We start from the raw sequence: 27,042 nt of genomic DNA on the forward strand, positions 1-27,042 counted from the left end.
TCTATTATATGTAATTTTCTAGATGGTGTAATTTAATTGTTCATTTTGAAATGATAAAATGTGGGTTTTTTCTAATTTTTTAGATATATATATATTATATTGTGAAATTTGATTTAGTATTTCTATTATATGTAATTTTTTTCCCTGTGAGTTTGGATTTATATTCCCTCAAATAATTATTATATGTATGTATATATATATATATATATATCATGGTGATCTATGTAAAGGGCATCTACACTGCTTTGCATAAAAAGCACCCATACATGTACCATGTGAAAAGATCTCAACACAGTCTCTTAAGTGGTTGGCGTTAAGAAGAGTGTCCAGCTGTAGAAAGCAATCTAAATCAGGCAGGAACTGGGGGCAGCACTCCTGTTTGCCAGCACAGGTCAAACCAACCAACCCAGGGAAGCATGGTAAATGGACATTAAATGTAAAAAGCTGTGCCAAAACTGACCTTGCCTGTGATCTTGCCACTTAAAATGTACTCAATACACTCTGTAGTATGGTTGGTGTTAGGAAGAGCATCCAGCTGTAAAAGCTGAGCCAAAACAGACACACAAGTCTGGGGCAGTCTCCTGACTGACCACCTCCTACCAAACCATCCAACAGATACTGGTATTGAAGGCGGACATTAAATGAAGGGGATCAGGAAATGAGAATCCTGGCAGTTTGCTGTGTTTGAAAAGACACATCAAGCTAAGTAAAAGCATGGTTGCCCTTGCATACAAGCTTGTCCCTTGCAACCCCCTCCAGCTGAGCATCCCTAATCCTGCAGGCTCATGGGTGCTGATACCACGTAAAAAGCACCCAGTGGTACTGCGTAATATCACCCAGTAAATTCTGTAAGGGGTTTGTGTTACAAAGGGCATCCAGCAATAGAAACTATTTTAAGATAGAGATGGAGCCTGATCTGCCCTTCAGCTGGTTAGCTCCTTTCAAACCATCCAACCCATGCCAGTGTCTAAAATGGAATTTAAATGATGATGAAGTAATAATTTTAAATTTATATATACACCTTATAGTATACCATTGCCTTTCTGAGCGAACGATTTGCCACAGATATCACAGTGATATGGCTTCTCACCTGTATGGACGCGTCTGTGCCTTGACAAGCCTTGATTTCGAGAGAATGATCTACCACAGGTATCACAATGATATGGCTTCTCTCCTATATGAATACGTCGGTGAGTGAGTAGGTTAGTTTTCCGAGAGAATAATTTACCACAGGTATCACAATCATATGATGTCTTGCCCTCTTCATTCTCTACATCATCAGATAAATCAATTATTTTAGATAGCCTTCTCACTGTATTTGGCTATCTGATGTCATCTACAGTATGGATATAAATGACCCTGGATTTATTTGAGGAATTCCTTCATGTCAGTAGAGTTTAAAACATGAGAGAAAGAGAAAGAAAATAGAATTTCCAAGACTAGTATTCACTATGATTGTTTCAACCCATCGTGCATCTGTGCCTCGCAGGTGAGATTCTGTACGAACAGTTGTGGGGCATCCTTTGATGCAGACATGTCCCATCAGGTGACTTATCAAATGGTTCCTCGAATTTCAATTTCTGTTTTGCTTATTTCGATTAGAATTCATTTTGGTATTTGGGACATGTCAAGCTTCTTTCAGTTTCCATCAAACATGTCTTTGATTGGCCACTCTGGGACTGAACCCAGGACCATGTGGTTGGGAAGCCAACTTCTTACCACACAACCATCCCTGCACTTCTACAGCCATGTCTATATAAAAATGTAGTAAAACTTTCACTGCTTTAATCTCTCTAATTCCTAATTATCTTGTATGTTTTACACTGTTGTTTCTCTTTCGTTTCAGATTATCAGATGACATCTGCTTCACAGGATTTTTACATAAGCAACGTCATTAGAATGGAAAGTCTTTTGAAGACTGAGCAAAGATGTTATACAAAACACGTATAACCCTGTTTCTATGAATATTTATTGAATTACTGCAAAATATATCTTCTGAACTCTGACATATATGTAGCAAAATTTCTCTTCTTTATTGTCTGGAATACACAGAAAATTATATTTGCATATTAATTAATCATTTAGCATTTAAACTAGCACAAATATTCTGACCTCTCACACTCACCCTGCAGTGTCAGTTTAAACATAAACAATCAAATCACTGAAGTCTCAAAGCTATGAGATAATCCATGATTAATTCAAAACAATATGAATAAATAAGCATTACATTTCACAAAGGAATCTCAATGCTAAACGGTTAAACTGGCCATATTTTTGTGTGTTTTATATTCATACTAGCCAGATCCCACCCCTCACACCCACCCTACAAGGCCATTCTAAAAATAAACAATCACAACATTGAAATCTGAACATGATAACATAATGAATGATTAATTCAGAAGAATTTCAATAAACATTCTATTTGACTGATTAATCTGAATGTTAATGAGTTAAAGCAATTAAGAAGGCAGTTTGCAGCATCTTCAGATATTAACAAAGAACACTTTTGATGGAGATATATCAGTAGAAATATTTGTTCAGAGCAATATACGAGAAGAAGGAAAACCTTTGTGAACTGTGACAAGAGAAAGGAACATTATGGAAAATGAATTATTTAGGAGTGAAGTTGAATGTAAAAGAGAGTCTGAAGAAATTGATTTTTCTGATGAGGAAAAGAATGAAAAGGGCAAAACATCATTTGATTGTGATATCTGTGGCAAGTCGTTCTCTTGGAAAGCTAAGTTAGTCATTCACGAACGTACTCATACAGGAGAAAAACCATATCACTGTGAAATCTGTGACAAATCGTTTTCTCAAAACAATTCCTTAACCAAGCACAAGCATGTTCATACAGGAGAAAAACCATATCACTGTGAAATCTGTGGTAAGTCTTTCTCTCAAAGCGAACACTTAACTAGGCACAAGAGTTGTGTTCATACAGGAGGAAAACCATATCACTGTGATATCTGTGGTAAGTCTTTCTCTCGAAGCGAAAACTTAACTAGGCACAAGAGTTGTGTTCATACAGGAGAGAAACCATATCACTGTGAAATCTGTGGTGAATCCTTTTCTCAAAACGATCACTTAACCAATCACAAGCGTGTTCATACGGGAGAAAAACCATATCACTGTGAAATCTGTGGTAAATCTTTCTCTCGAAACGAAAGCTTAACGAGGCACAAGAGTGGTGTTCACACAGGAGAGGCACCATATCACTGTGAAATCTGTGACAAATCTTTTTCTCAAAACGATCACTTCACTATGCACAGGCGTGTTCATACAGGAGAAAAACCATATCACTGTGAAATCTGTGGTAAATCTTTCTCTCGAAACGAAAGCTTAACTAGGCACAGGCGTGTTCATACAGGAGAAAAACCATATCACTGTGAAATCTGTGGTAAATTTTTCTCTGAAAACGGTACCTTGACCAAGCACAAGCGTGTTCATACAGGAGAAGAACCATATCACTGTGAAATCTGTGGTAAATCTTTCTCTCGAAACGATCACTTAACCATGCACAGGCGTGTTCATACAGGAGAAAAACCATATCACTGTGAAATCTGTGGTAAATCTTTCTCTCGAAACGATACCTTAATCAAGCACAAGTGTGTTCATACAGGGGAGAAGCCATATCATTGTGATATCTCTGGTAAATCATTTTCTTAAAATAGTCAGCTGCTTAATCACTGATACATTCATACTGGGGGAAAAAACCATATCACTGCGAAAGCTGTGGTAAATCCTTCTCTCAAAATGGTCGCGTAACTATTCACATACGCATTCATATTGGAGAGAAGCCATATCACTGTGATATCTGTGGTAAGTCATTCTCTACATGGAGTGCCTTATTTAAACAAAAATACATTCATACAGGAGAAAAGCCATATCATTGTGAAATCTGTGGTAAATCTTTCTCTCGAAACGATCACTTAACCAAGCACAAGCATGTTCATACAGACAGGGAACACATTTCATGAGGAATAGATTCATTTCCCAAGTTACAGACATTGTTTATGAGTTTTATTTTTCAAGCACAACATCCAAATTTTGAAAGTTTCTACTACCATAACAAATGCATCTGTGTCTTACCAAGAAGTTTATAAAAAGCAAAGGAATGCTTCTCAGTAAACAACTCTAGACTTGTTTCTTGTGAATCAGTGGTCACGTCTACAAATGATGGTGTCCCTGAGTCTTTTCAAAGTGATTCAGAAAACAATTATAATAATAATATTTTATCTATTCTAAATGATCTTGACATTGTTTTTGACTTTACATAAAATATTCTTTACATTTTACTGTTGTTTTATTGTCATTTATTTACAAGTATTATAAATTTTATTGGTAAAATATTTTTCTAGAAATGAATTACAATTTATAACATTGCTTCTCTGGGAAATTATTGCTTTGCTTTATGAGTTTTCACTTTAGGAGCAATCTCCAGGAAGAAATTAACTCATATATCAAGGCATTATTGTATCTGACCATATTTTGGCACAAGGCCAGCAATCTCAGGGGAAGGAGTAAGTTGAATAACCACATGGATCAGCATGTGTGCTTTTTACATGAACTAGCACAAATGCTTCTTACAGGGAGTGGCATATCACGATATATCTATATATATAAAGCTGAAGTTGTCTGTGTGTGGCAGGTTTTGCAGCCTTCAACTAACACTATCTCTACCGAGACACTAGCGCAAGTTGACCAAAATTGAGAGTATGATAAAAGAAGTCTTGCTCTTCCTTCCGTAGAAGAAAAAATTGAAATCGCACCATGTCAACACCAAATATTATTTAGATCAGAAAGGTGCTTTTTTTTCTATGAAAATCCCTATCTTTTACGTTTCTTTGACTGCTGTGTCACCGTTTTTCGGTGTATTTCAACCAGAAAACTGTTCACTTAAAGAGAATAACAAGCTACATAATGCAAGATTTTTACTTTTCAAAAATTCCAATTCTAATGGGTCGAAAAGAAAATAAACCTGAGCAACGCTGGGCGATACTTCTAGTATATATATGAAGCTCTGTAACTTCTCATATATATTTGAAGGTGCATGGCTCAATCGTGAGTTCAATTTCCATTCATCTTCATCACATTGAACAATGTTAAAGGGTCAAAGTGAAATGCAGCCACATTTTCTCTACAAAACTACTTTAAAACGTTTTCCAATGGCTGAATGACGAAACGTATTAATCTGGTTTCTGCCCTAAATATTCTGGTAAAGTAAGGATGCGTCTTGTACACCAGCAAATACTCAGTGAAGTGCAAGTTAATTCATAATTAGTCAACGCCGTTGCCAAACACTGAAGAATCTTGTTTAATAATTTGGCTAATTTAGTGAAATTCAAAAGTTACTCCAATACTGATTCGGTGTAAGGAATGGAAACCTACTTACTTCCCCTTTAATTTCTATTTACTTTCTTAAATCTCCCATACTGAAGGTTTATGCTTATTAGAGCCATGCTATCCATGCCAACCGTGTACAATTACTAACATTTTCTCACACTAAACCATCCCACTTACTAAAAATATCCTTCTTCTAGAGGATGGTGTTTAGTCAACTGGTACTTATTTTATCGACCCCGAAACGATGAAAGGCACAATCGACCATGGTGGAATTTGAACTCAGAACTGTGGGATGACGTCAGCGGCTAGGAAGCTGACCGGAAGATCAAGGGCGCGCACGGGGTTGGGGCGATGGCGCCCTTTTCGATCGGGGAAGTTGTGAATGCATGACGTGTCAGTGCTTCGACCAGTTGAGGGATAGCAGCTGCTATTTTTAGCGTTTCGGGACAGGCCACGTGGAAGGGTACATTACCATCCGACAGATATGGGTCAACGAAGAGAAGGTACGTGTCTTAATTCTAATCTCCCGCATTCACTACGAACGTAGCGACGGTCGAAATAGCGGTTAGCATTTCGTCCGGCGTGCTAACGATCCTGCCAGCTCGCCGCCCTGCAAAATACGTTATATGCTTTGGGCAGATAGGTTGTCCAAGCGGTCACCCATCTAAGTACCCTGCAGGCTCGACATTGCTTCACTTCGGTGATCAGGCGAGACAAGGTGCAATCAGCATTATATGGCTGTAATAACAATATTAACAGTTTCAAAACATTCGCATTTTCTGAAGGTGGTAAAGTAGAGTTTGGTCAGTCGCTCGTACAAGTTATTCTCCTTGATATAATTATTTATTCAGTTATCTGCTAGGAGCATAGTTTTTATTAAAAGGCCTACTGATGGTGGTTTGGGGGAGTTAGTAACTACCATCGACCTCTTGTTTTGACTGGGTCTTTATTTTATTCATCCCAAAGCAATGAAAGGTAAAATTGACATCGTTGGGATTTCGTTTCGGTAATTAAAGCAAACCAATGTATGTTTTATACATTCCCCTTTTTTATAAGTTTTTGTCAGTGATATTTCTGGTGTCAGATATTCTTTGATCTCGTCTGAAATTAATGATTTTTCTGGATGAATTTCTACTTTTGTATCAAAACTGAAGGGGAAAGGACTATTTCGAAGATAACGAGTGAGATTAAATTGTGAGTGAAGTAATAATTTCTTCTTATTTTATATTAAATTTCGTTTTCTCTTTGTACAAACCTGTTTTAGTGGGAAATCTTAACAATATTCAAGATTTCTTTACATTTTCCCGATCATAAATGCTATTTGTAAACCTGCTGAAATTATGAAGATTAAGTTATTTATAGAAAAATACGTTTTGATGAAATTTGCTACAAATACCATTCAGAATGTGTATATTAGAATTCTATCGGAATTTAATATGAAAATATAAATTTGGTGGGCTCGTACACATGAAAGTTAAAATTTTTAAAGAAATTCTGGATTTGCCTCAGTATGTATGTGTATTTGTGTGTCTTTGTGTTAGTGTTTCTTCCCCTCCCATTCCCGCTTAACAAACGGTGTTGGTATATTTACATCCCTGGAACTTTCGGCAGCAGACTGATAAAATGAGTGCCAGGCATAAAAAAACAAATACACATATATATATATATCATGGTGATCTATGTAAAGGGCATCTATACTGCTCTGCATAAAAAGCACCCATTTAAGGACTATGTGAGAAGATCTCAATACAATCTTTAAAGTGTGTAGTGACGTGATTTTCCAGTGTGTTCACACGCAGCGTCATTCTTCAGTGTGCGTGTGCCGAGCTGGAACCTTCTGGAAAGGCCTAAGGAAGTTCCCTCATGCATATGCGCTAGAGACTGGGGAAGAAAATTCTATCGCATTACTTAATAGCGTCGTTGACTTGAGACACGGCTACTGAAGGGAAAGGACGTTTTAAACGTGTGATTAGCCTATTCTCCTGCCCCAGACGCTTGGGATTTGACCTGCTCTGTTGCTGCTGAATTGGTTGTGAGGTTTATCTTACAAATGTTAAAATTCAGCCTTGCTATATCGAACCAAGTGGATACCAATATACCAAGGTACTTCTTTTGTAGATAAGAAAATAAAGAGTCATATATACTTTTAAGGTTACGTTTTTGTTCCTGACTGGTAGTTTCTGGAAACTAAAGAAAGGAAATTGGTTGCACCCAAACAGTGTAAAGAATCAACCAGTTCCATTACAAGTGGTTGGCGTTAAGAAGAGTGTCCAGCTGTAGAAAGCAATCTAAATCAAGCAGGAACTGGGGGCAGCACCCCTGTTTGCCAGCACAGGTCAAACCAACCAACCCAGGGAAGCATGGTAAATGGACATTAAATGTAAAAAGCTGTGCCAAAACTGACCTTGCCTGTGATCTTGCCACTTAAAATGTACTCAATACACTCTGTAGTATGGTTGGTGTTAGGAAGAGCATCCAGCTGTAAAAGCTGAGCCAAAACAGACACACAAGTCTGGGGCAGTCTTCTGACTGACCACTTCCTACCAAACCATCCAGCAGATACTGGTATTGAAGGTGGACATTAAATGAAGGGGATCAGGAAACGAGAATCCTGGCAGTTTGCTGTGTTTGAAAAGACACATCAAGCTAAGTAAAAGCATGGTTTCCCTTGCATACAAGCTTGTCCCTTGCAACCCCCTCCAGCTGAGCATCCCTAATCCTGCCGGCTCATGGGTGCTGATACCACGTAAAAAGCACCCAGTGGTACTGCGTAATGTCACCCAGTACATTCTGTAAAGGGTTTGTGTTAGAAAGGGCATCCAGCAGTAGAAACTATTTTAAGATAGAGATGGGGCCTGATCAGCCCTTCAGCTGGTTAGCTCCTTTCAAACCATTCAACCCATGCCAGTGTCTAAAATGGAATTTAAATGATGATGAAGTAATAATTTTAAATTTATATATACACCTTATAGTATACCATTGCCTTTCTGAGTGATATAGCTTCTCTCCTGTATGAATACGTCGGTGAGTGAGTAGGTTAGTTTTCCGAGAGAATAATTTACCACAGGTATCACAATCATATCATGTTTTACTCTCTTCATTCTCTACATCATCAGATAAATCAATTATTTTAGATAGCCTTCTCACTGTATTTGGCTATCTGATGCCATCTACAATATGGATATAAATGACACTGGATTTATTTGAGGAATTCCTTCATTTCAGTAGAGTTTAAAACATGGGAGAAAGAGAAAGAAAATAGAATTTCCAAGTCTAGTATTCACTACAATTGTTTCAACCCATCGTGCATCTGTGCCTCGCAGGTGAGATTCTGTACGAACAGTTGTGGGGCATCCTTTGATGCAGACATGTCCCATCAGGTGACTTATCAAATGGTCCCTCGTATTTAAATTTCTGTTTTGCTTATTTCGATTAGAATTCATTTTGGTATTTCGGACATGTCAAGCTTCTTTCAGTTTCCATCAAACATGTCTTTGATTGGCCACTCTGGGACTGAACCCAGGACCATGTGGTTGGGAAGCCAACTTCTTACCATACAACCATCCCTGCACTTCTACAGCCATGTCTATATAAAAATGTAGTAAAACTTTCACTGCTTTAATCTCTCTAATTCCGAATTATCTTGTATGTTTTACACTGTTGTTTCTCTTTCGTTTCAGATTATCAGATGACATCTGCTTCACAGGATTTTTATATAAGCAACGTCATTAGAATGGAAAGTCTTTTAAAGACCGAGCAAAGATGTTATACAAAACACGTATAACCCTGTTTCTATGAATATTTACTGAATTACTGCAAAATATATCTTCTGAACTCTGACATATATGTAGCAAAATTTCTCTTCTTTATTGTCTGGAATACACGGAAAATTATATTTGCATATTAATTAATCATTTAGCATTTAAACTGGCACAAATATTCTGACCTCTCACACTCACCTTGCAGTGTCAATTTAAACATAAACAATCAAATCACTGAAGTCTCAAAGCTATGAGATAATCCATGATTAATTCAAAACAATATGAATAAATAAGCATTACATTTCACAAAGGAATCTCAATGCTAAACGGTTAAACTGGCCATATTTTTGTGTGTTTTATATTCATACTAGCCAGATCCCACCCCTCACACCCACCCTACAAGGCCATTCTAAAAATAAACAATCACAACATTGAAATCTGAACATGATAACATAATGAATAATTAATTCAGAAGAATTTCAATAAACATTCTATTTGACAGAGTAATCTGAATGTTAATGAGTTAAAGCAATTAAGAAGGCAGTTTGCAGCATCTTCAGATATTAACAAAGAACACTTTTGATGGAGATATATCAGTAGAAATATTTGTTCAGAGCAATATACGAGAAGAAGGAAAACCTTTGTGTACTGTGACGAGAGAAAGGAAAATTATGGAAAATGAATTATATTGGAGTGAAGTTGAATGTAAAAGAGAGTCTGAAGAAATTGATTTTTCTGATGAGGAAAAGAATGAAAAGGGCAAAACATCATTTGATTGTGATATCTGTGGCAAGTCGTTCTCTCGGAAAGCTAAGTTAGTCATTCACGAACGTACTCATACAGGAGAAAAACCATATCACTGTGAAATCTGTGGTAAATCTTTCTCTCGAAACGAAAACTTAACTAGGCACAAGAATGGTGTTCACACTGGAGAAGCACCATATCACTGTGATATCTGTGACAAATCGTTTTCTCAAAACGATCATTTAACTATGCACAGGCGTGTTCATACAGGAGAAAAACCATATCACTGTGAAATCTGTGGTAAATCTTTCTCTCGAAACGATACCTTAACCAAGCACAAGCGTGTTCATACAGGAGAAAAATCATATCACTGTGATATCTGTGGTAAAATATTATCTCAGAAGGGTAGCTTAGTCACTCACCGACGTATTCATACAGGAGAGAAGTCATATCACTGTGACGTTTGTGGTAAATCATTTCTTGATATTCATCATTTAACTACCCACAAACGCATTCATACAGGAGAGAAGCCATATCACTGTGATATCTGTGGTAAATCCTTTTCTGAAATTAGTAAAGTAACTATTCACAAGCGTGTTCATACAGGAGAAAAACCATGTCACTGTGATATCTGTGGTAAATCATTCTTTGATAAAAGTTATTTAACTAGACACATGTGTATTCACACAGGTGAAAAGCCATATCAGTGTGATATCTGTGGTAAATCTTTCTCTGAAACTAGTACCTTAACAATGCACAAGCGTACTGTTCACACAGGAGAGAAACCATATCACTGTGATATCTGTGGTAAATCCTTTTCTCGAAACGATCACTTAACCATGCACCGGCGTGTTCATATGGGAGAAAAACCATATCACTGTGAAATCTGTGACAAATCATTCTCCCGAAACGATCACTTGACCATGCACAAGCATGTTCATACTGGAGAAAAACCATATCACTGTGAAATCTGTGGTAAATCTTTCTCTCAAAACGGTACCTTAACCAAGCACAAGCATGTTCATACAGGAGAAAAACCATATCACTGTGAAATCTGTGGTAAATCTTTCTCTCGAAACGAAAACTTAACTAGGCACAAGAGTGGTGTTCACACAGGAGAAGGACCATATCACTGTGAAATCTGTGACAAATCTTTCTCTCGAAACGATCACTTAACTATGCACAGGCGTGTTCATACAGGAGAAAAGCCATATCACTGTGAAATCTGTGGTAAATCTTTCTCTCGAAACGATAACTTAACCAAGCACAGGCGTGTTCATACAGGAGAAAAACCATATCACTGTGAAATCTGTGGTAAATCTTTCTCTCGATACAAATGCTTAACCAAGCACAAGCGTGTTCATACAGGAGAAAAACCATATCACTGTGAAATTTGTGGTAAATCCTTTTCTCAAAACGAAAACTTAACCATACATAGGCATGTTCATACAGGAGAAAAACCATATCACTGTGAAATCTGTGGTAAATCTTTCTCTCAAAACAAAACCTTAACCAAGCACAAGGGTGTTCATACAGGTGAAAAACCATATCACTGTGAAATCTGTGGTAAATCCTTTTCTCAAAACGATAACTTAACCATGCACAAGCGTGTTCATACAGGAGAAAAGCCATATCACTGTGAAATCTGTGGTAAATCTTTCTCTCGAAACGATTGCTTAACCAAGCACAGGCGTGTTCATACAGGAGAAAACCCATATCACTGTGATATCTGTGGTAAATCTTTCTCTCTAAATGATACCTTAACCAAGCACAGGCGTGTTCATACTGGAGAAAACCCATATCACTGTGATATCTGTGATAAATCCTTCTCTCGAAGTGATAGCTTGACTAAGCACATACGCATCCATACAGGTGAGAAGCCATACTACTGTGATATCTGTGGTAAATCCTTTTCTCAAAGCGATACCTTAAGTAGGCACAAGATTAGTGTTCATACAGGAGAAATACCATATCATTGTGATATCTCTGGTAAATCATTTTCTCAAAATAGTCAGCTGCTTAATCACTGATACATTCATACAGGGTAAAAAAAACCATATCACTGCGAAATCTGTGGTAAATCATTCTTTCAAAATAAAGGCGTGACTAATCACAGTAGCATTCATATAGGAGAGAAGCTGTAGCAACGTCATATCTTTGGTAAAATATTTTAGGAAAATAGAATCTTAACTAATCAGATACATATTCACACAGATGAGAAGTCATATCATTGCGGTGTCTGTGGTAAGTCATTCTCTGATGGACCCAGGTTAATTGTTCGCAAATACATTCATTCAAGTGTGAAAACCATATCACTGTGAAATCTGTGGTAAATCCTTCTCTCAAAATGGTTGCGTAACTATTCACATACGCATTCATACAGGAGAGAAGCCATATCACTGTGATATCTGAGGTAAATCATTCTCTACATGGAGTCCCTTATTTAAACACAAATACATTCATGCAGGAGAAAAGCCATATCATTGTGAAATCTGTGGTAAATCTTTCTCTCGAAACGATCACTTAACCAAGCACAAGCATGTTCATACAGACAGAGAACACATTTCATGAGGAATAGATTCATTTCCCAAGTCACAGACATTGTTTATGAGTTTTATTTTTCAAGCACATCCAAATTTTGAAAGTTTCTACTACCATAACAAATGCATCTGTGTCTTACCAAGAAGTTTATAAAACGCAAAAGAATGCTTTTCAGTAAATAATTCTAGACAAGTTTCTTTGCTTGTGAATCAATGGTCAAGTCTACAAATGATGGTGTCCCTGAGTCTTTTCAAAGTGATTCAGAAAACAGTTATAATAATAATATTTTATCTATTCTAAATGATCTTGACATTGTTTTTGACTTTACATAAAATATTCTTTACATTCTACTGTTGTTTTATTGTCATTATTATTAATTTTATTGGTAAAATATTTTTCTAGGAATGAATTACAATTTATAACATTGGTTCTGTGGGAAATTATTGCTTTGCTTTATGAGTTTTCACTTTAGGAGTAATCTCCAGAAGAAATTAACTCATATATCAAGGCATTATTGTATCTGACATTATTTTGGCACAAGGCCAGCGATTTCAGGGGAAGGAGTAAGTTGAATAACCACATGGATCAGCATGTGTGCTTTTTACATGAACTAGCACAAATGCTTCTTACAGGGAGTGGCATTGCACGATATATCTATATATATATAAAGCTGAAGTTGTCTGTGTGTGTGGCAGGTTTTGTAGCCTTCAACTAACACTATCTCTACCAACACACTGGCACAAGTTGATCAAAATTGAGAGAATGATAAAAGAAGGCTTGCTCTTCCTTCCGTAGAAGAAAAAATTCAAATCGCACCATGTCAACACCAAAAATTATTTACATCAAACAGATGCATTTTATCTACAAAAATCCCTACTTTTTACGATTCTTTGACTGCTGCCTCATCATTTTTCAGAGTATTTCAACCAGAAAAATGTTCAGAAAGGTGCTTTCTTTTCTAGGAAAATCCCTGATTTTTTATGATTCTTTGGCTGCTGTGTAGTCGTTTTTTGGTGTATTTCAACCAGAAAAATGTTCACTTAAAGAGTATAACAGGCTACATAATGGAAAATTTTTACTTTTCAAAAATTCCAATTCTAAAGGGTCGAAAAGAAAACAAATCCGAGCAACGCTGGGCGATTATTCTAGGTGCTCCAGCATGGCCGCAGTCAAAATGACTGAAACTTAACAAAAAAAAAATGTGTTTAAATAGTCCAATTGCAAAAAGGACATTTGCTAGTGGCTGCACACAGAAATAAGAACCAAGTCAATTTTCTACCCACACCTACATGGATGAAAATGGCACCCCCTTTCTGAAGCTTGATTATAACGGGTATATGGGTGGTGCAGTGAAGGCGCATGGCTCTGGTTAGAGCGTCGAGTTTACTATCGTGAGGTTGTGAGCTCGAATCCCGGACTGGGCTGCGTGTTGTGTTCTTGAGCAAGGCACTTTATTTCACGTTGCTCCAGTTCAATCAGCTGTAGATCAATTGTGGAGATCCGTTGTGTGGGGCGGGACCAAACACAGAGATGTCCCCGGGGGAATGGTTGGCCAAGCGGAAGTGACAGGCAACGGGAGAGTTGGAACTCAGCCGAATATCCCTTAGATGTTCGGTGAACCAGTCGGCCCATCTGTCCTACTTAAAGCATCCCACATAGGTTGCATTTTATGCTGTAAATGAGGCCAGATGAAGTGCAGGTAAAAGAATGGTTAATACGTAGTTTGTTGGTTGGAGCTGGTGGTTGGACATGGGTGAGTTGCGACGTCACTGGTGCCAAGCTGTATCGGCCCCTTTGCCTTTCCCTTGGATAACCCTGGTGGCGTGGAGAGGGGAGGCTGCTATGCATGGGCGACTGTTGGTCTTCCATAAACAACCTTACCCTGACTTGTGCCTTGGAGGGTAACTTTCTAGGTGCAATCCCATGGTCTGTGTTGTGACCGAAGGGGGTCTCCGATGGGTGGTGCAGATTGTTAGAATCAGTTGATGAGTTATTCGTTATGGTTGTGGCAATAGTTTCGCATCTAGGAAATATGAGTATTGTTTGAGTATTTATACTATACAAGCAGTAACGCCTGGCGTTGCTCGGGTTTGTAAGGGAAATAACTATATAAGCATTTTTAGAGATGTAAAGTATAATAGCCATCTCAATATGGCTAACCACAAAGGGGGGGGTGTAACTGTAGCTTTTTACGTTCTGAGATTTAATAATACATTTTTAGAGAGTTACTTCCCTTATATAAACTGAGCGAAAATGCATTAAAAATACGGAAAAATTATAGTAAATTTTTTTAAAAATCGTACTCATCATAGACGTGCGCTAATACCCAGAAGGGCTCGATATGAATCACGACTATAAGATACCCGGCTTTGGTTAAACTGCACCGCAAAATGTGGGAGTAGTTAGGAATCTAAATCGTAGGAGACAGACACACAACTTGACTTTTATATATAAAAATATGAGGGCCTTAAAAGTGATGCGACCATCTCCAGTTCTAAGCAGATGTAAGAACTTCTGTTGAGAACTGGTTTTCCTTAAAAAAAAAAAAATTGGCGGGGATGTCCCTATCAATTAGATAAAAACGAGAGTCTTTATCATTAAAGAAAAGTTTGCAGTGAACGGGATGAGCGTCCAATGTGAATTCTGAAGGCTTATGTTATGCAGAGTGGGGAATTCTGCCAAGGTAGACTTTGCCTTTCATCCTTTCTGGGTTGATAAATTAAGTATCAGTTGTGTACTGGGGTCAATCTAATCAACTGACCCTCTTCGTTGTTCAACCACCATATCATGCTCAGTCTAGCCAGAATTCCAGTTGTCCTCTAGTATAATGCTCAGGAATTGAAAAAGACTTTTACGTTTCGAGCCTACGCTCTTCTACAGAAAGAAACAAGGAGTGACAAAAAATGTGTGTAGTAGCTACTGATTTCGGTAGCTACTACACACATTTTTTTTTCTGTGTCCCTTTCTGTAGAAGAGCGTAGGCTCGAAACCTAAAAGACTTTTTCAATTCCTGAGCATTATACTAATACATCTGTTTGTTTTCTACACCACCTGTCTTCGTCTTTTGTTTTTTTCGTGAATTTTCCTCATGTAGGCACAGGAGTGGCTGTATGGTAAGTAGCTTGCTTACAAACCACATGGTTTCGGGTTCAGTCCCACTGCGTGGCACCTTGGGCAGGTGTCTTCTACTATAGCCTCAGGCCAACAAAAGCCTTGTGAGTGCATTTGGTAGACGGAAACTAAAAGAAGCCCGTCGAATATATATGTATATATATATATATATACATGTATGTGTGTGTATATGTTTGTCCCCCTAACATTGCTTGACAACCGATGCTGGTGTGTTTACGTCCCCGTCACTTAGCGGTTCGGCAAAAGGGCCCAATAGAATAAGTACTAGGCTTACAAAGAATAAGTCCCGGGGTCGAGTTGTTCGATTAAAGGCGGTGCTCCAGCATGGCCGCAGTCAAATGACTGAAACAAGTAAAAGAGTAAACTTAGCGGTTCGGCAAAAGAGACCGATAGAATGAGTACTAGGCTTACAAAAGAATAAGTCCCGGGGTCGAGTTGTTCGATTAAAGGCGGTGCTCCAGCATGGCCGCTGTCAAATGACTGAAACAAGTAAAAGAGTAAACTTAGCAGTTCCGCAAAAGAGACCGTTTTCTACGCACTTTTTGTAGGTACTACTAGTGAACAGTGGTCCCGGTGCGCTCACACGCACATGGGTCTTTTTAGCAAGCACAGCAAACGTTCGCATTTTCTAAAGGTGACATATTACTAATTGGTCATTCATTCGTGGAAGTTGCTTTTGATATAATTGTTTCTTAAGGCGGCGAGCTGGCAGAATCGTTAGCACGCCGGGCGGAATACCTGGCCGTATTTCGTCTGTCTTAACGTTCTGAGTTCAAATTCCGCCGAGGTCGACTTTGCCTTTCATCCTTGCGGGGTCGATAAATTAAGTACCAGTTGCGTCCTGTGGTCGATCTAATCGACTGCCCCTCTCACCCCAAATTTCTGGCCTTGTGCCTAGAGTAGAAAAGGATATAATTGTTACCTCAGTTACCTGCTAGAAGCAAAGTTGTTATTAACAGACTTAATATTGGGGGTGTGGGGGAGATTAGTATCAACCTCTGTTTTCGATGGATCTTTATTTTGATTCCGAAGCAATTAAAGGTAAAATTGACATCGGCGGGATTTGAGCTCAGAACGTAAAAAACCACAAGAAATACTGCCTGGCGTAAATAGTTGCTGTTAATTTTGGTACGACGCTAAGATTTCGTTTCGGTATTTCAAACAAACCATTACATGTTTTATATATTCCCCGTTTACACAATTTTTGTCATGGTTCTTTTTAGGGTCAGATATTCTTTGATTTCGTCTAAACTTATCGACTTTTCTCGATGAATTTCTACTTTTGTATCAAAACTGCTGGGGGAAAGACTATTCGGAGGATAAGGAGTGATATTAAATGGTGAGTAAAGTAATAATTTCATTTTGTTTTTATATTAGACTGATGAAATGAGTTCCAGGCATAAAAAACAAATAAGTTCTGGGGTCGATCCAGTCTCACTACAGATTCTTCAAGGCGATGCCCCAGCATGATGGCAGTCTAATGACAGAAATAAGTAAAAGATAGTAATAATAAGAAGCAGAATTATAATTATATATATATATATACACACACACAGTTGCAAAGTGCCCCTCCTCCCCGTCCAAGGACGGTGATGAGTTGTCAAACATTTAAACCAAACTTTCTCAAGACAACTTGTCCGACCGCTCCATAGGCCTCTCCTTTGAGAAACACTGATTCAACCTAAATTAGGGACACCAGCAAAAGAAGAAATAAAGATAGACTTTTTTTCTATTCCAAAGAAAAACGATTTTATTCGCAAAAATATGCAACCGAAGAGTTTAAAGTACCAGTAATTATAAGGCTGCTGACTGGGAGAACACAAACATGGTTTAAACAGTTCTTTTCATTAAAAAATAATTAAGCATGCCTATATTTCAATAAAACTTTTGGTTTTGTTAAACAAAGTTAAGGCAAAGAAGAAAAAACTTCTTGAGAAACGAAATAGTCTCTCCTTCCTTCATGCCAAGTTTGAAGAAAATATCTCTTTTGCATCCTACATTTTTGGTCTCTTAAATATACTGCATTTTGTGGCATTATTTCAAGCCAGCCGGCACAAACTGCATGTGCATTTTTCTTGCGTACGTGTAGTATCGATCACAACAGCTGATGTACTTGCGCATATAAATGCACGTTCCCATGGCTTTATCGATCGTATTCTCACCTGGAATCGATTTTTGTAATTTTTTCAAGACTTATACACGTCCTGATACCTTCGGCATCTACATATCGAATTAGGCTGCAATCAGATTGAGGATGCCCGAGATACTAGAGGACACACAGACAGACAGAACAGATTTTATATTATAAATATATATACGTATATACATGTGTATATATATATATATATATATATATATATATATATATTAGAAAAAAAACTACCTTTTATCAATTCAAAATGAACAATTAAATTACACCATCTAGAAAATTACATATAATAGAAATATTAAAATTAAAATAACCATAAAATATCCATGATTAAGTAAATTGCAAAAAAATAATAAGAACATATATAATGGGTAGAATAACGACACGTCATTGATATTTTATTGTTATTTTAATTTTAATAATTCTATTATATGTAATTTTCTAGATGGTGTAATTTAATTGTTCATTTTGAATTGATAAAAGGTGGGTTTTTTCTAATTTTTCATATATATATATATATATATTATATTGTGAAATTTGATTTAGTATTTCTAAATTGAATTTTTTTCCTTGTGAGTTTGGATTTATATTCCCTCAAATAATTTTTATATGTATGTATATATATATATCATGGTGATCTGTATAAGGGGCATCTATACTGCTTTGCATAAAAGACACCCATACATGTACCATGTGAGAAGATCTCAACACAGTCTCTAAAGTGGTTGGCGTTAAGAAGAGTGTCCAGCTGTAGAAAGCAATCTAAATCAAGCAGGAACTGGGGGCAGCACCCCTGTTTGCCAGCACAGGTCAAACCAACCAACCCAGGGAAGCATGGTAAATGGACATTAAATGTAAAAAGCTGTGCCAAAACTGATCTTGCCACTTAAAATGTACTCAATACACTCTGTGGTATGGTTGGTGTTAGGAAGAGCATCCAGCTGTAAAAGCTGAGCCAAAACAGACACACAAGTCTGGGGCAGTCTCCTGACTGACCACCTCCTACCAAACCATCCAACAGATACTGGTATTGAAGGCAGACATTAAATGAAGGGGATCAGGAAACGAGAATCCTGGCAGTTTGCTGTGTTTGAAAAGACACATCAAGCTAAGTAAAAGCATGGTTGCCCTTGCATACAAGCTTGTCCCTTGCAACCCCCTCCAGCTGAGCATCCCAAATCCTGCAGGCTCATGGGTGCTGATACCACGTAAAAAGCACCCAGTGGTACTGCGTAATATCACCCAGTACATTGTGTAAAGGGTTTGTGTTAGAAAGGGCATCCAGCCATAGAAACTATTTTAAGATAGAGATGGGGCCTGATCAGCCCTTCAGCTGGTTAGCTCCTTTCAAATCATCCAACCCATGCCAGTGTGTAAAATGGAATTTAAATGATGATGAAGTAATAATTTTAAATTTATATATACACCTTATAGTATACCATTGCCTTTCTGAGCGAACGATTTGCCACAGATATCACAGTGATATGGCTTCTCACCTGTATGGACGCGTCTGTGCCTTGACAAGCCTTGATTTCGAGAGAATGATCTACCACAGGTATCACAATGATATGGCTTCTCTCCAATATGAATACGTCGGTGAGTGAGTAGGTTAGTTTTCCGAGAGAATAATTTACCACAGGTATCACAATCATATGATGTTTTGCCCTCTTCATTCTTTACATCATCAGATAAATCAATTATTTTAGATAGCCTTCTCACTGTATTTGGCTATCTGATGTCATCTACAGTATGGATATAAATGACCCTGGATTTATTTGAGGAATTCCTTCATGTCAGTAGAGTTTAAAACATGAGAGAAAGAGAAAGAAAATAGAATTTCCAAGACTAGTATTCACTATGATTGTTTCAACCCATCGTGCATCTGTGCCTCGCAGGTGAGATTCTGTACGAACAGTTGTGGGGCATCCTTTGATGCAGACATGTCCCATCAGGTGACTTATCAAATGGTTCCTCGTATTTAAATTTCTGTTTTGCTTATTTCGATTAGAATTCATTTTGGTATTTGGGACATGTCAAGCTTCTTTCAGTTTCCATCAACATGTCTTTTATTGGCCACTCTGGGACTGAACCCAGGACCATGTGGTTGGGAAGCCAACTTCTTACCACACAACCATCCCTGCACTTCTACAGCCATGTCTATATAAAAATGTAGTAAAACTTTCACTGTTTTAATCTCTCTAATTCCTAATTATCTTGTATGTTTTACACTGTTGTTTCTCTTTCGTTTCAGATTATCAGATGACATCTGCTTCACAGGATTTTTACATAAGCAACGTCATTAGAATGGAAAGTCTTTTGAAGACTGAGCAAAGATGTTATACAAAACACGTATAACCCTGTTTCTATGAATATTTACTGAATTACTGCAAAATATATCTTCTGAACTCTGACATATATGTAGCAAAATTTCTCTTCTTTATTGTCTGGAATACACAGAAAATTATATTTGCATCTTAATTAATCATTTAGCATTTAAACTAGCACAAATATTCTGACCTTTCACACTCACCCTGCAGTGTCAATTTAAACATAAACAATCAAATCACTGAAGTCTCAGAGCTATGAGATAATCCATGATTAATTCAAAACAATATGAATAAATAAGCATTACATTTCACAAAGGAATCTCAATGCTAAACGGTTAAACTGGCCATATTTTTGTGTGTTTTATATTCATACTAGCCTGATCCCACCCCTCACACCCTGCCTACAAGGTCATTCTAAAAATAAACAATCACAACATTGAAATCTGAACATGATAACATAATGAATAATTAATTCAGAAGAATTTCAATAAACATTCTATTTGACAGAGTAATCTGAATGTTAATGAGTTAAAGCAATTAAGAAGGCAGTTTGCAGCATCTTCAGATATTAACAAAGATCACTTTTGATGGAGATATATCAGTAGAAATATTTGTTCAGAGCAATATACGAGAAGAAGGAAAACCTTTGTGAACTGTGACAAGAGAAAGGAACATTATGGAAAACGAATTATTTAGGAGTGAAGTTGAATGTAAAAGAGAGTCTGAAGAAATTGATTTTTCTGATGAGGAAAAGAATGAAAAGGGCAAAACAGCATTTGATTGTCATATCTGTGGCAAGTCGTTCTCTCGGAAAGCTAAGTTAGTCATTCACGAACGTACTCATACAGGAGAAAAACCATATCACTGTGAAATATGTGACAAATCTTTTTCTGAAAACGATCACGTAACTATGCACAGGCGTGTTCATACAGGAGAAAAACCATATCACTGTGAAATCTGTGGTAAATCCTTTTCTCAAAACAATCACTTAACTAGGCACAAGAGTTGTGTTCATACAGGAGAAAAACCATATCACTGTGAAATCTGTGACAAATCTTTTTCTCAAAACGATCACTTAACCATGCACAAGCGTGCTCATACAGGAGAAAAACCATATCACTGTGAAATCTGTGGTAAATCTTTCTCTCAAAACGGTACCTTAACCAAGCACAGGCATGTTCATACAGGAGAAAAACCACATCACTGTGAAATCTGTGGTAAATCTTTCTCTCGAAACAATAACTTAACCAAGCACAGGCATGTTCATACAGGAGAAAAACCACATCACTGTGAAATCTGTGGTAAATCCTTTTCTCGAAACGATCACTTAACCAAGCACAAGCGTGTTCATACAGGAGAAAAGCCATATCACTGTGAAATCTGTGGTAAATCTTTTTCTCAAAACGATACCTTAACCAAGCACAAGCGTGTTCATACAGGAGAAAAGCCATATCACTGTGAAATCTGTGGTAAATCTTTTTCTCAAAACGATCACTTAACCAAGCACAAGCGTGTTCATACAGGAGAAAAGCCATATCACTGTGAAATCTGTGGTAAATCTTTTTCTCAAAACGATCACTTAACTATGCACAGGCGTGTTCATACAGGAGAAAAACCATATCACTGTGAAATCTGTGGTAAATCCTTTTCTAAAAACGATACCTTAACCAAGCACAAGCGTGTTCATACAGGAGAAAAACTATATCATTGTGATACCTCTGGTAAATCATTTTCTCAAAATAGTCAGCTGCTTAATCACTGATACATTCATACTGGCGGAAAAAACCATATCTCATGCGAAATCTGTGGTAAATCATTCTTTCAAAATAAAGGCGTGACTAATCACAGACGCATTCATACAGGAGAGAAGCTGTAGCAATGTCATATCTGTGGTAAATTATTTTATGAAATTAGAATCTTAACTAATCAGATACATATTCACACAGATGAGAAGTCATATCATTGCGGTGTCTGTGGTAAGTCATTCTCTGATGGACCCAGCTTAACTGTTCGCAAATACATTCATTCAAGTGTGAAAACCATATCACTGTGAAATCTGTGGTAAATCCTTCTCTCAAAATGGTCGCGTAACTATTCACATACGCATTCATACAAGACAGAAGCCATATCACTGTGATATCTGTGGTAAATCATTCTCTACATGGAGTGCCTTATTTAAACACAAATACATTCATACAGGAGAAAAACCATATCATTGTGAAATCTGTGGTAAATCCTTTTCTTAAAACGATCACTTAACCAAGCACAAGCATGTTCATACAGACAGAGAACACATTTCATGAGGAATAGATTCATTTCCCAAGTTACAGACATTGTTTATGAGTTTTATTTTTCAAGCACAACATCCAAATTTTGAAAGTTTCTACTACCATAACAAATGCATCTGTGTCTCACCAAGAAGTTTATAAAGAGCAAAGAAATGCTTCTCAGTAAACAACTCTAGACTTGTTTCTTGTGAATAAGTGGTCATGTCTACAAATGATGGTGTCCCTGAGTCTTTTCAAAGCGATTCAGAAAACAATTATAATAATAATATTTTATCTATTCTAAATGATCTTGACATTGTTTTTGACTTTACATAAAATATTCTTTACATTCTACTGTTGTTTTATTGTCATTTATTTACAAGTATTATAAATTTTATTGGTAAAATATTTTTGTAGGAATGAATTACAATTTATTACATTGCTTCTATGGGAAATTATTGCTTTGCTTTATGAGTTTTCCCTTTAGGAGCAATCTCCAGGAAGAAATTAACTCATATATCAAAGCATTATTGTCTCTGACATTATTTTGGCACAAGGCCAGCAATTTCAGGGGAAGGAGTAAGTTGAATAACCACATGGATCAGCATGTGTGCTTTTTACATGAACTAGGACAAATGCTTCTTACAGGGAGTGGCATTGCACGATATATCTATATATATAAAGCTGAAGTTGTCTGTGTGTGTGGCAGGTTTTGCAGCCTTCAACTAACACTATCTCTACCGAGACACTTTAGCGCAAGTTGACCAAAATTGAGAGGATGATAAAAGAAGGCTTGCTCTTCCTTCCGTAGAAGAAAAAATTCAAATCGCACCATGTCATCACCAAACATTATTTATATCAATCAGATGCTTTTTATCTACGAAAATCCCTACTTTTTACGATTCTTTGACTGCTGTCTCGTCATTTTTCAGTGTATTTCAACCAGAAAAATGTTCACTTAAAGAGAATAACAAGCTACATAATGCAAAACTTTTACTTTTCTAAAATTCCAATTCTAAAGGGTCGAAAAGAAAACAAACTCGAGCAACACTGGGTGATACTTCTCGTATATCTCTATTTATAAAACTGAAAAAAAGTTTGTTTGACTCGACCACTTGGATCACTTTCAAGGCCACTACAACCCGTCAGATTAACTCCAAAAATTACAGGGACATATAAAATGAAGTGACGATGCCCGTGGGTTACGTTAGAAATCCCTATCTTAAAAGGTGTCGTTGCTAGGACCAAAAACCCACTTTGACAAGTCTACTCCCATTCTTTTACGTATCTGTCTTTCTCACTCACGCTATTTCCTCCCTTTCCTGTCTAACTCCCCTTCACATACCCTTTATAACTATGTCTGCACTCATAGAGAGAATTATCATCGCCACCACCAATACAATCATGAGAACAAATATGAATCAGATATTTATTGTGTTCATTTATATATGTGTGTGTTCGATATATAAATATGTATATATAATGTATATATCTGTATTTATGTATATTAAACTTTTTAATACTTTTTGATAGTTATATTTTTAAACAAATTATAAATATAATTTAATAATTTTTATTTTAAATTTTAATAGTTTAAATTTTTAAATTTTATATTTTCTATATTTTCTATATTATATTTTTATTTTCATGTTTTTGTTTTGGGTTTTTCACTGTTTCATTTGCCTATTAGTGGTTTTTTATCTAATTTAATTTATATATATCGTCATCATCATCATCATTTAGCGTCCGTTTTCCATGCTAGCATGGGTTGGACGGTTTAACTGGGGCCTGTGAAGCCGGAAGGCTTCATCAGGCCCAGTCAGATTTGGCAGTGTTTCTACGGCTGGATGCCCTTCCTGACGCCAACCACTCCGTGAGTGTTGTGGGTGCTTTTTACGTGCCACCTGCACAGGTGCCAGACAGAGCTGGCAAACGACCACGAACGGATGGTGCTTTTACGTGCCACCGGCACGGGGCCCCGGCGACGCTGGCAACGGACACGAACGGATGGTGCTTTTACGTGCATGGGGTCCAGGCGAAGCTGGCAACGGACACGAACGGATGGTGCTTTTACGTGCATGGGGTCCAGGCGAAGCTGGCAACGGACACGAGTGGATGGTGCTTTTACGTGCCAACGGCATGGGGGCCAGGTGAGGCTGGCAATGGACAAACGATTGGATGGTTCGCTTAACCACAGCTGCAATTTCCACTGATGTTAATTTGGTTTGATTTTGACTGTCCTCACTGGTCTTGCCGGGTCTTCTCATCCACAGCATACTTCCATAGGTCTTGGTCTCTAGACATTTCCTTGGTGAGACCTAAAGTTCGAAGGTTGTGCTTCACCACCTCGTCCCAGGTTTTCCTGGGTCTACCTCTTCCACAGGTTCCCTCAAATGCTAGAGTGTGGCACATTTGCACACAACTATCTTCACCCATACTCGTCACATGCCCATACCAGCGCAGACGTCTCTCTTGCACACCACAACTGATGCTTCTTAGGTCCAACTTTTCTCTCAAGGTACTTACACTCTGTCGATTATGAACACTGACATTACACATCCATCGGAGCATACTGGCTTCATTTCTTGCGAGCTTACGCATATCCTCAGCAGTCACAGCCCATGTTTCACTACCATGTAGCATGGCTGTACATACACATACAGTCTGCCTTTAACTCTGAGCGAGAGGCCTTTTGTCACTAGCAGGGGTAAGAGCTCTCTAAACTTTGCCCAGGCTATTCTTACTCTAGCAGTTACACTTTCAGCACACCCACCCCCGCTACTGACTTGGACACTTAGGTAGCGGAAGCTATCAACTACTTCTAGTTTTTCTCCCTGGAACTAGGTAGACGTTGGTCTCTGCACATTTTCAGTGTTTATTGCTCCTGAGCATCTGCCACAGACAAAAACTATTTACCTAGTTAGCCTTCCTTTGACATTGCTACACCTCTTATGTGTCCATAGCTTGCACTTGGTGCACCTTATAGAGTTTCTACCTACACCTTTTTTACAGATCGAGCAGGGCCATCTACCTGAAGGCGTTTGTGACTTGTCTACTTTCCTACTTATTAGGACTTTGGTTTTGGCTAGATTGATTCTGAGGCCCTTCGATTCTAGACCTTGCTTCCACACCTGAAACTTCTCCTCCAGTTCTGATAGTGACTCAGCAATTAGAGCAAGGTCATCAGCATAGAGGAGCTCCCAGGGGTATCCTGTCTTGAATTCCTCCTTTATTGCCTGGAGGACTATGATAAATAGGAGGGGACTGAGGACTGAACCTTGGTGGACCCCAACCTCTACCCGGAATTCTTCACTGTACTCGTTGCCAACCCTCACCTTACTAGCAGCGTCTCTGTACAGCTCTAACTAACCATTCATCTATCCCTACTTTCCTCATTGACCACCAGATAAGGGATCGGGGGACCCTGTCAAAGGCTTTCTCCATGTCAACAAAAGCCAGGTACAGGGGCTTATCTTTGGCTAGGTATTTCTCCTGCAGCTGTCTTACCAGGAATATAGCATCAGTAGTACTTCTCCCTGGCACAAACCCAAACTGCATCTCATCTAAGCTAATTCTCTCTCTAATTAGTTGGGCTATAACCCTCTCCGTAACCTTCATTACCTGATCCAGCAGCTTGATACCCCTGTAGTTATTTGTATCTAGGGCGTCACCTTTACCTTTGTAGTAGTTGACTAGTATGCTGCTACACCAGTCATTGGGTATGACTCCTTCGTGTATCACCTAGTTAACTATACAGGTGAGTAGGCTATAGCCGACACTACCAGATATTTTGAGCATCTCTGCAGTAATACCTGATGGGCCTGGGGCTTTCTCTGTTTTCATGCTTGTAATTGCCAAAACTACTAAGGAACTGTCAACTCGGATTGCTGGTCCCTCTGTTGGGTCGACATTCGGCAGACTCTCTTTATCCCATTCATTTTCCTCATTCAGCAATCTTTCATAGTAGCGTCTCCAAACCTCTCTCTTTGCATCCACATTTAGCGCAAGTGAACCGTCATCCTTGCGAACGCATTTCTCTCCTACCACGTCACGATTCTCTCTCACACACTGTCTTGCAACACGAAATACCTCAAGTCTTTCATCCTCCCGGCGCAGGACATTGCCAAATTTTTTCTTATCTGCTTCCCCTCTGGCTAAATACACCTGCCTCCTAGCTTCCCTTCTGGCAGTCTGATACACTTCCCTGCTACCACCGTTCTTCCAGTCCTTCCAAGCCTTATATATATATAATTTGTATATATAATGCATGCACACACACATATATATACATATATATATATATATAATGTGTGCATTATGTGGTCGGTCGGTTGAGCTGAAAATATGCACACCTATGTTAAAAGTGCTGGCAAGTTTGCATGACAAATATTCTTTTCCTCAAATGAAAGGCGTGACCTCTAGGACAAAATTCCTCATCTTATAAAATGTGGCCCCAGTAGACCCGAATGAAATCAGGTTATATTAACCAAAATGTGAAAAGGGGTCTAAATGGGGCTGAAAGGGGATTAAAATTTAAAGGAGCGGGTGTTTAGGAATTCTCTGTTACATCAAGCTAAAAAATTTGTGCCAGCCTTTTAATCGTCAATGTGTTGCCGTCCACGATGAAGAAGTTTTGAATGCTTGCCATAGTGAGTCTACTGTCATGAGAAAGAATCACTTAAAAAATTGGTGTTTACCAATCTTCTTTTGCATGAAGTCCAAAATTTTACGCCAGCCTTTAAACTGTCAATATGTTGCTGTCCGTCGTTAAGAAATGC

General features: G+C 38.0%; 3 protein-coding genes across 7 annotated transcripts in view; all 3 read left to right on the plus strand.

Moving 5' to 3' along the window:
* LOC115224993 (zinc finger protein 845-like) overlaps positions 1-27,042 on the plus strand; it is a 254,784-nt gene that overhangs the window by 14,538 nt on the left and 213,204 nt on the right. Inside the window, exons 2-4 of the mRNA XM_029795922.2 lie at positions 3,564-3,656; positions 9,709-9,947; positions 10,878-10,964. Of these exons, the coding sequence (XP_029651782.2) occupies positions 9,776-9,947; positions 10,878-10,964 (259 nt within the window). The 5' untranslated portion in view covers positions 3,564-3,656; positions 9,709-9,775. The remainder of the gene's footprint in view (positions 1-3,563; positions 3,657-9,708; positions 9,948-10,877; positions 10,965-27,042) is intronic.
* Positions 996-4,295, plus strand: LOC115225410 (zinc finger protein 681-like). The gene is made up of 2 exons (XM_036514280.1): positions 996-3,313; positions 3,904-4,295. Exons 1-2 carry the CDS (start codon positions 2,599-2,601, stop codon positions 3,975-3,977), a joined length of 789 nt encoding a protein of 262 aa, XP_036370173.1. The 5' UTR covers positions 996-2,598; the 3' UTR covers positions 3,978-4,295.
* Positions 5,475-22,116, plus strand: LOC115225409 (zinc finger protein 239-like). 5 transcript variants are annotated; one of them, XM_036514263.1, is made up of 4 exons: positions 16,135-16,155; positions 16,745-16,860; positions 19,922-20,845; positions 20,930-22,116. In XM_036514263.1, exons 3-4 carry the CDS (start codon positions 20,674-20,676, stop codon positions 21,757-21,759), a joined length of 1,002 nt encoding a protein of 333 aa, XP_036370156.1. In that variant the 5' UTR covers positions 16,135-16,155; positions 16,745-16,860; positions 19,922-20,673; the 3' UTR covers positions 21,760-22,116. The 5 variants fall into 5 exon arrangements, with proteins under 5 accessions (XP_036370157.1, XP_036370158.1, XP_036370154.1 ...); XM_036514264.1 differs by lacking the exons at positions 16,135-16,155; positions 16,745-16,860 and adding an exon at positions 5,475-5,846; XM_036514265.1 differs by lacking the exons at positions 16,135-16,155; positions 16,745-16,860 and adding an exon at positions 5,866-6,546.

Source organism: Octopus sinensis, linkage group LG27, assembly GCF_006345805.1.
Source record: "Octopus sinensis linkage group LG27, ASM634580v1, whole genome shotgun sequence".
NCBI lineage: Eukaryota > Metazoa > Mollusca > Cephalopoda > Octopoda > Octopodidae > Octopus > Octopus sinensis.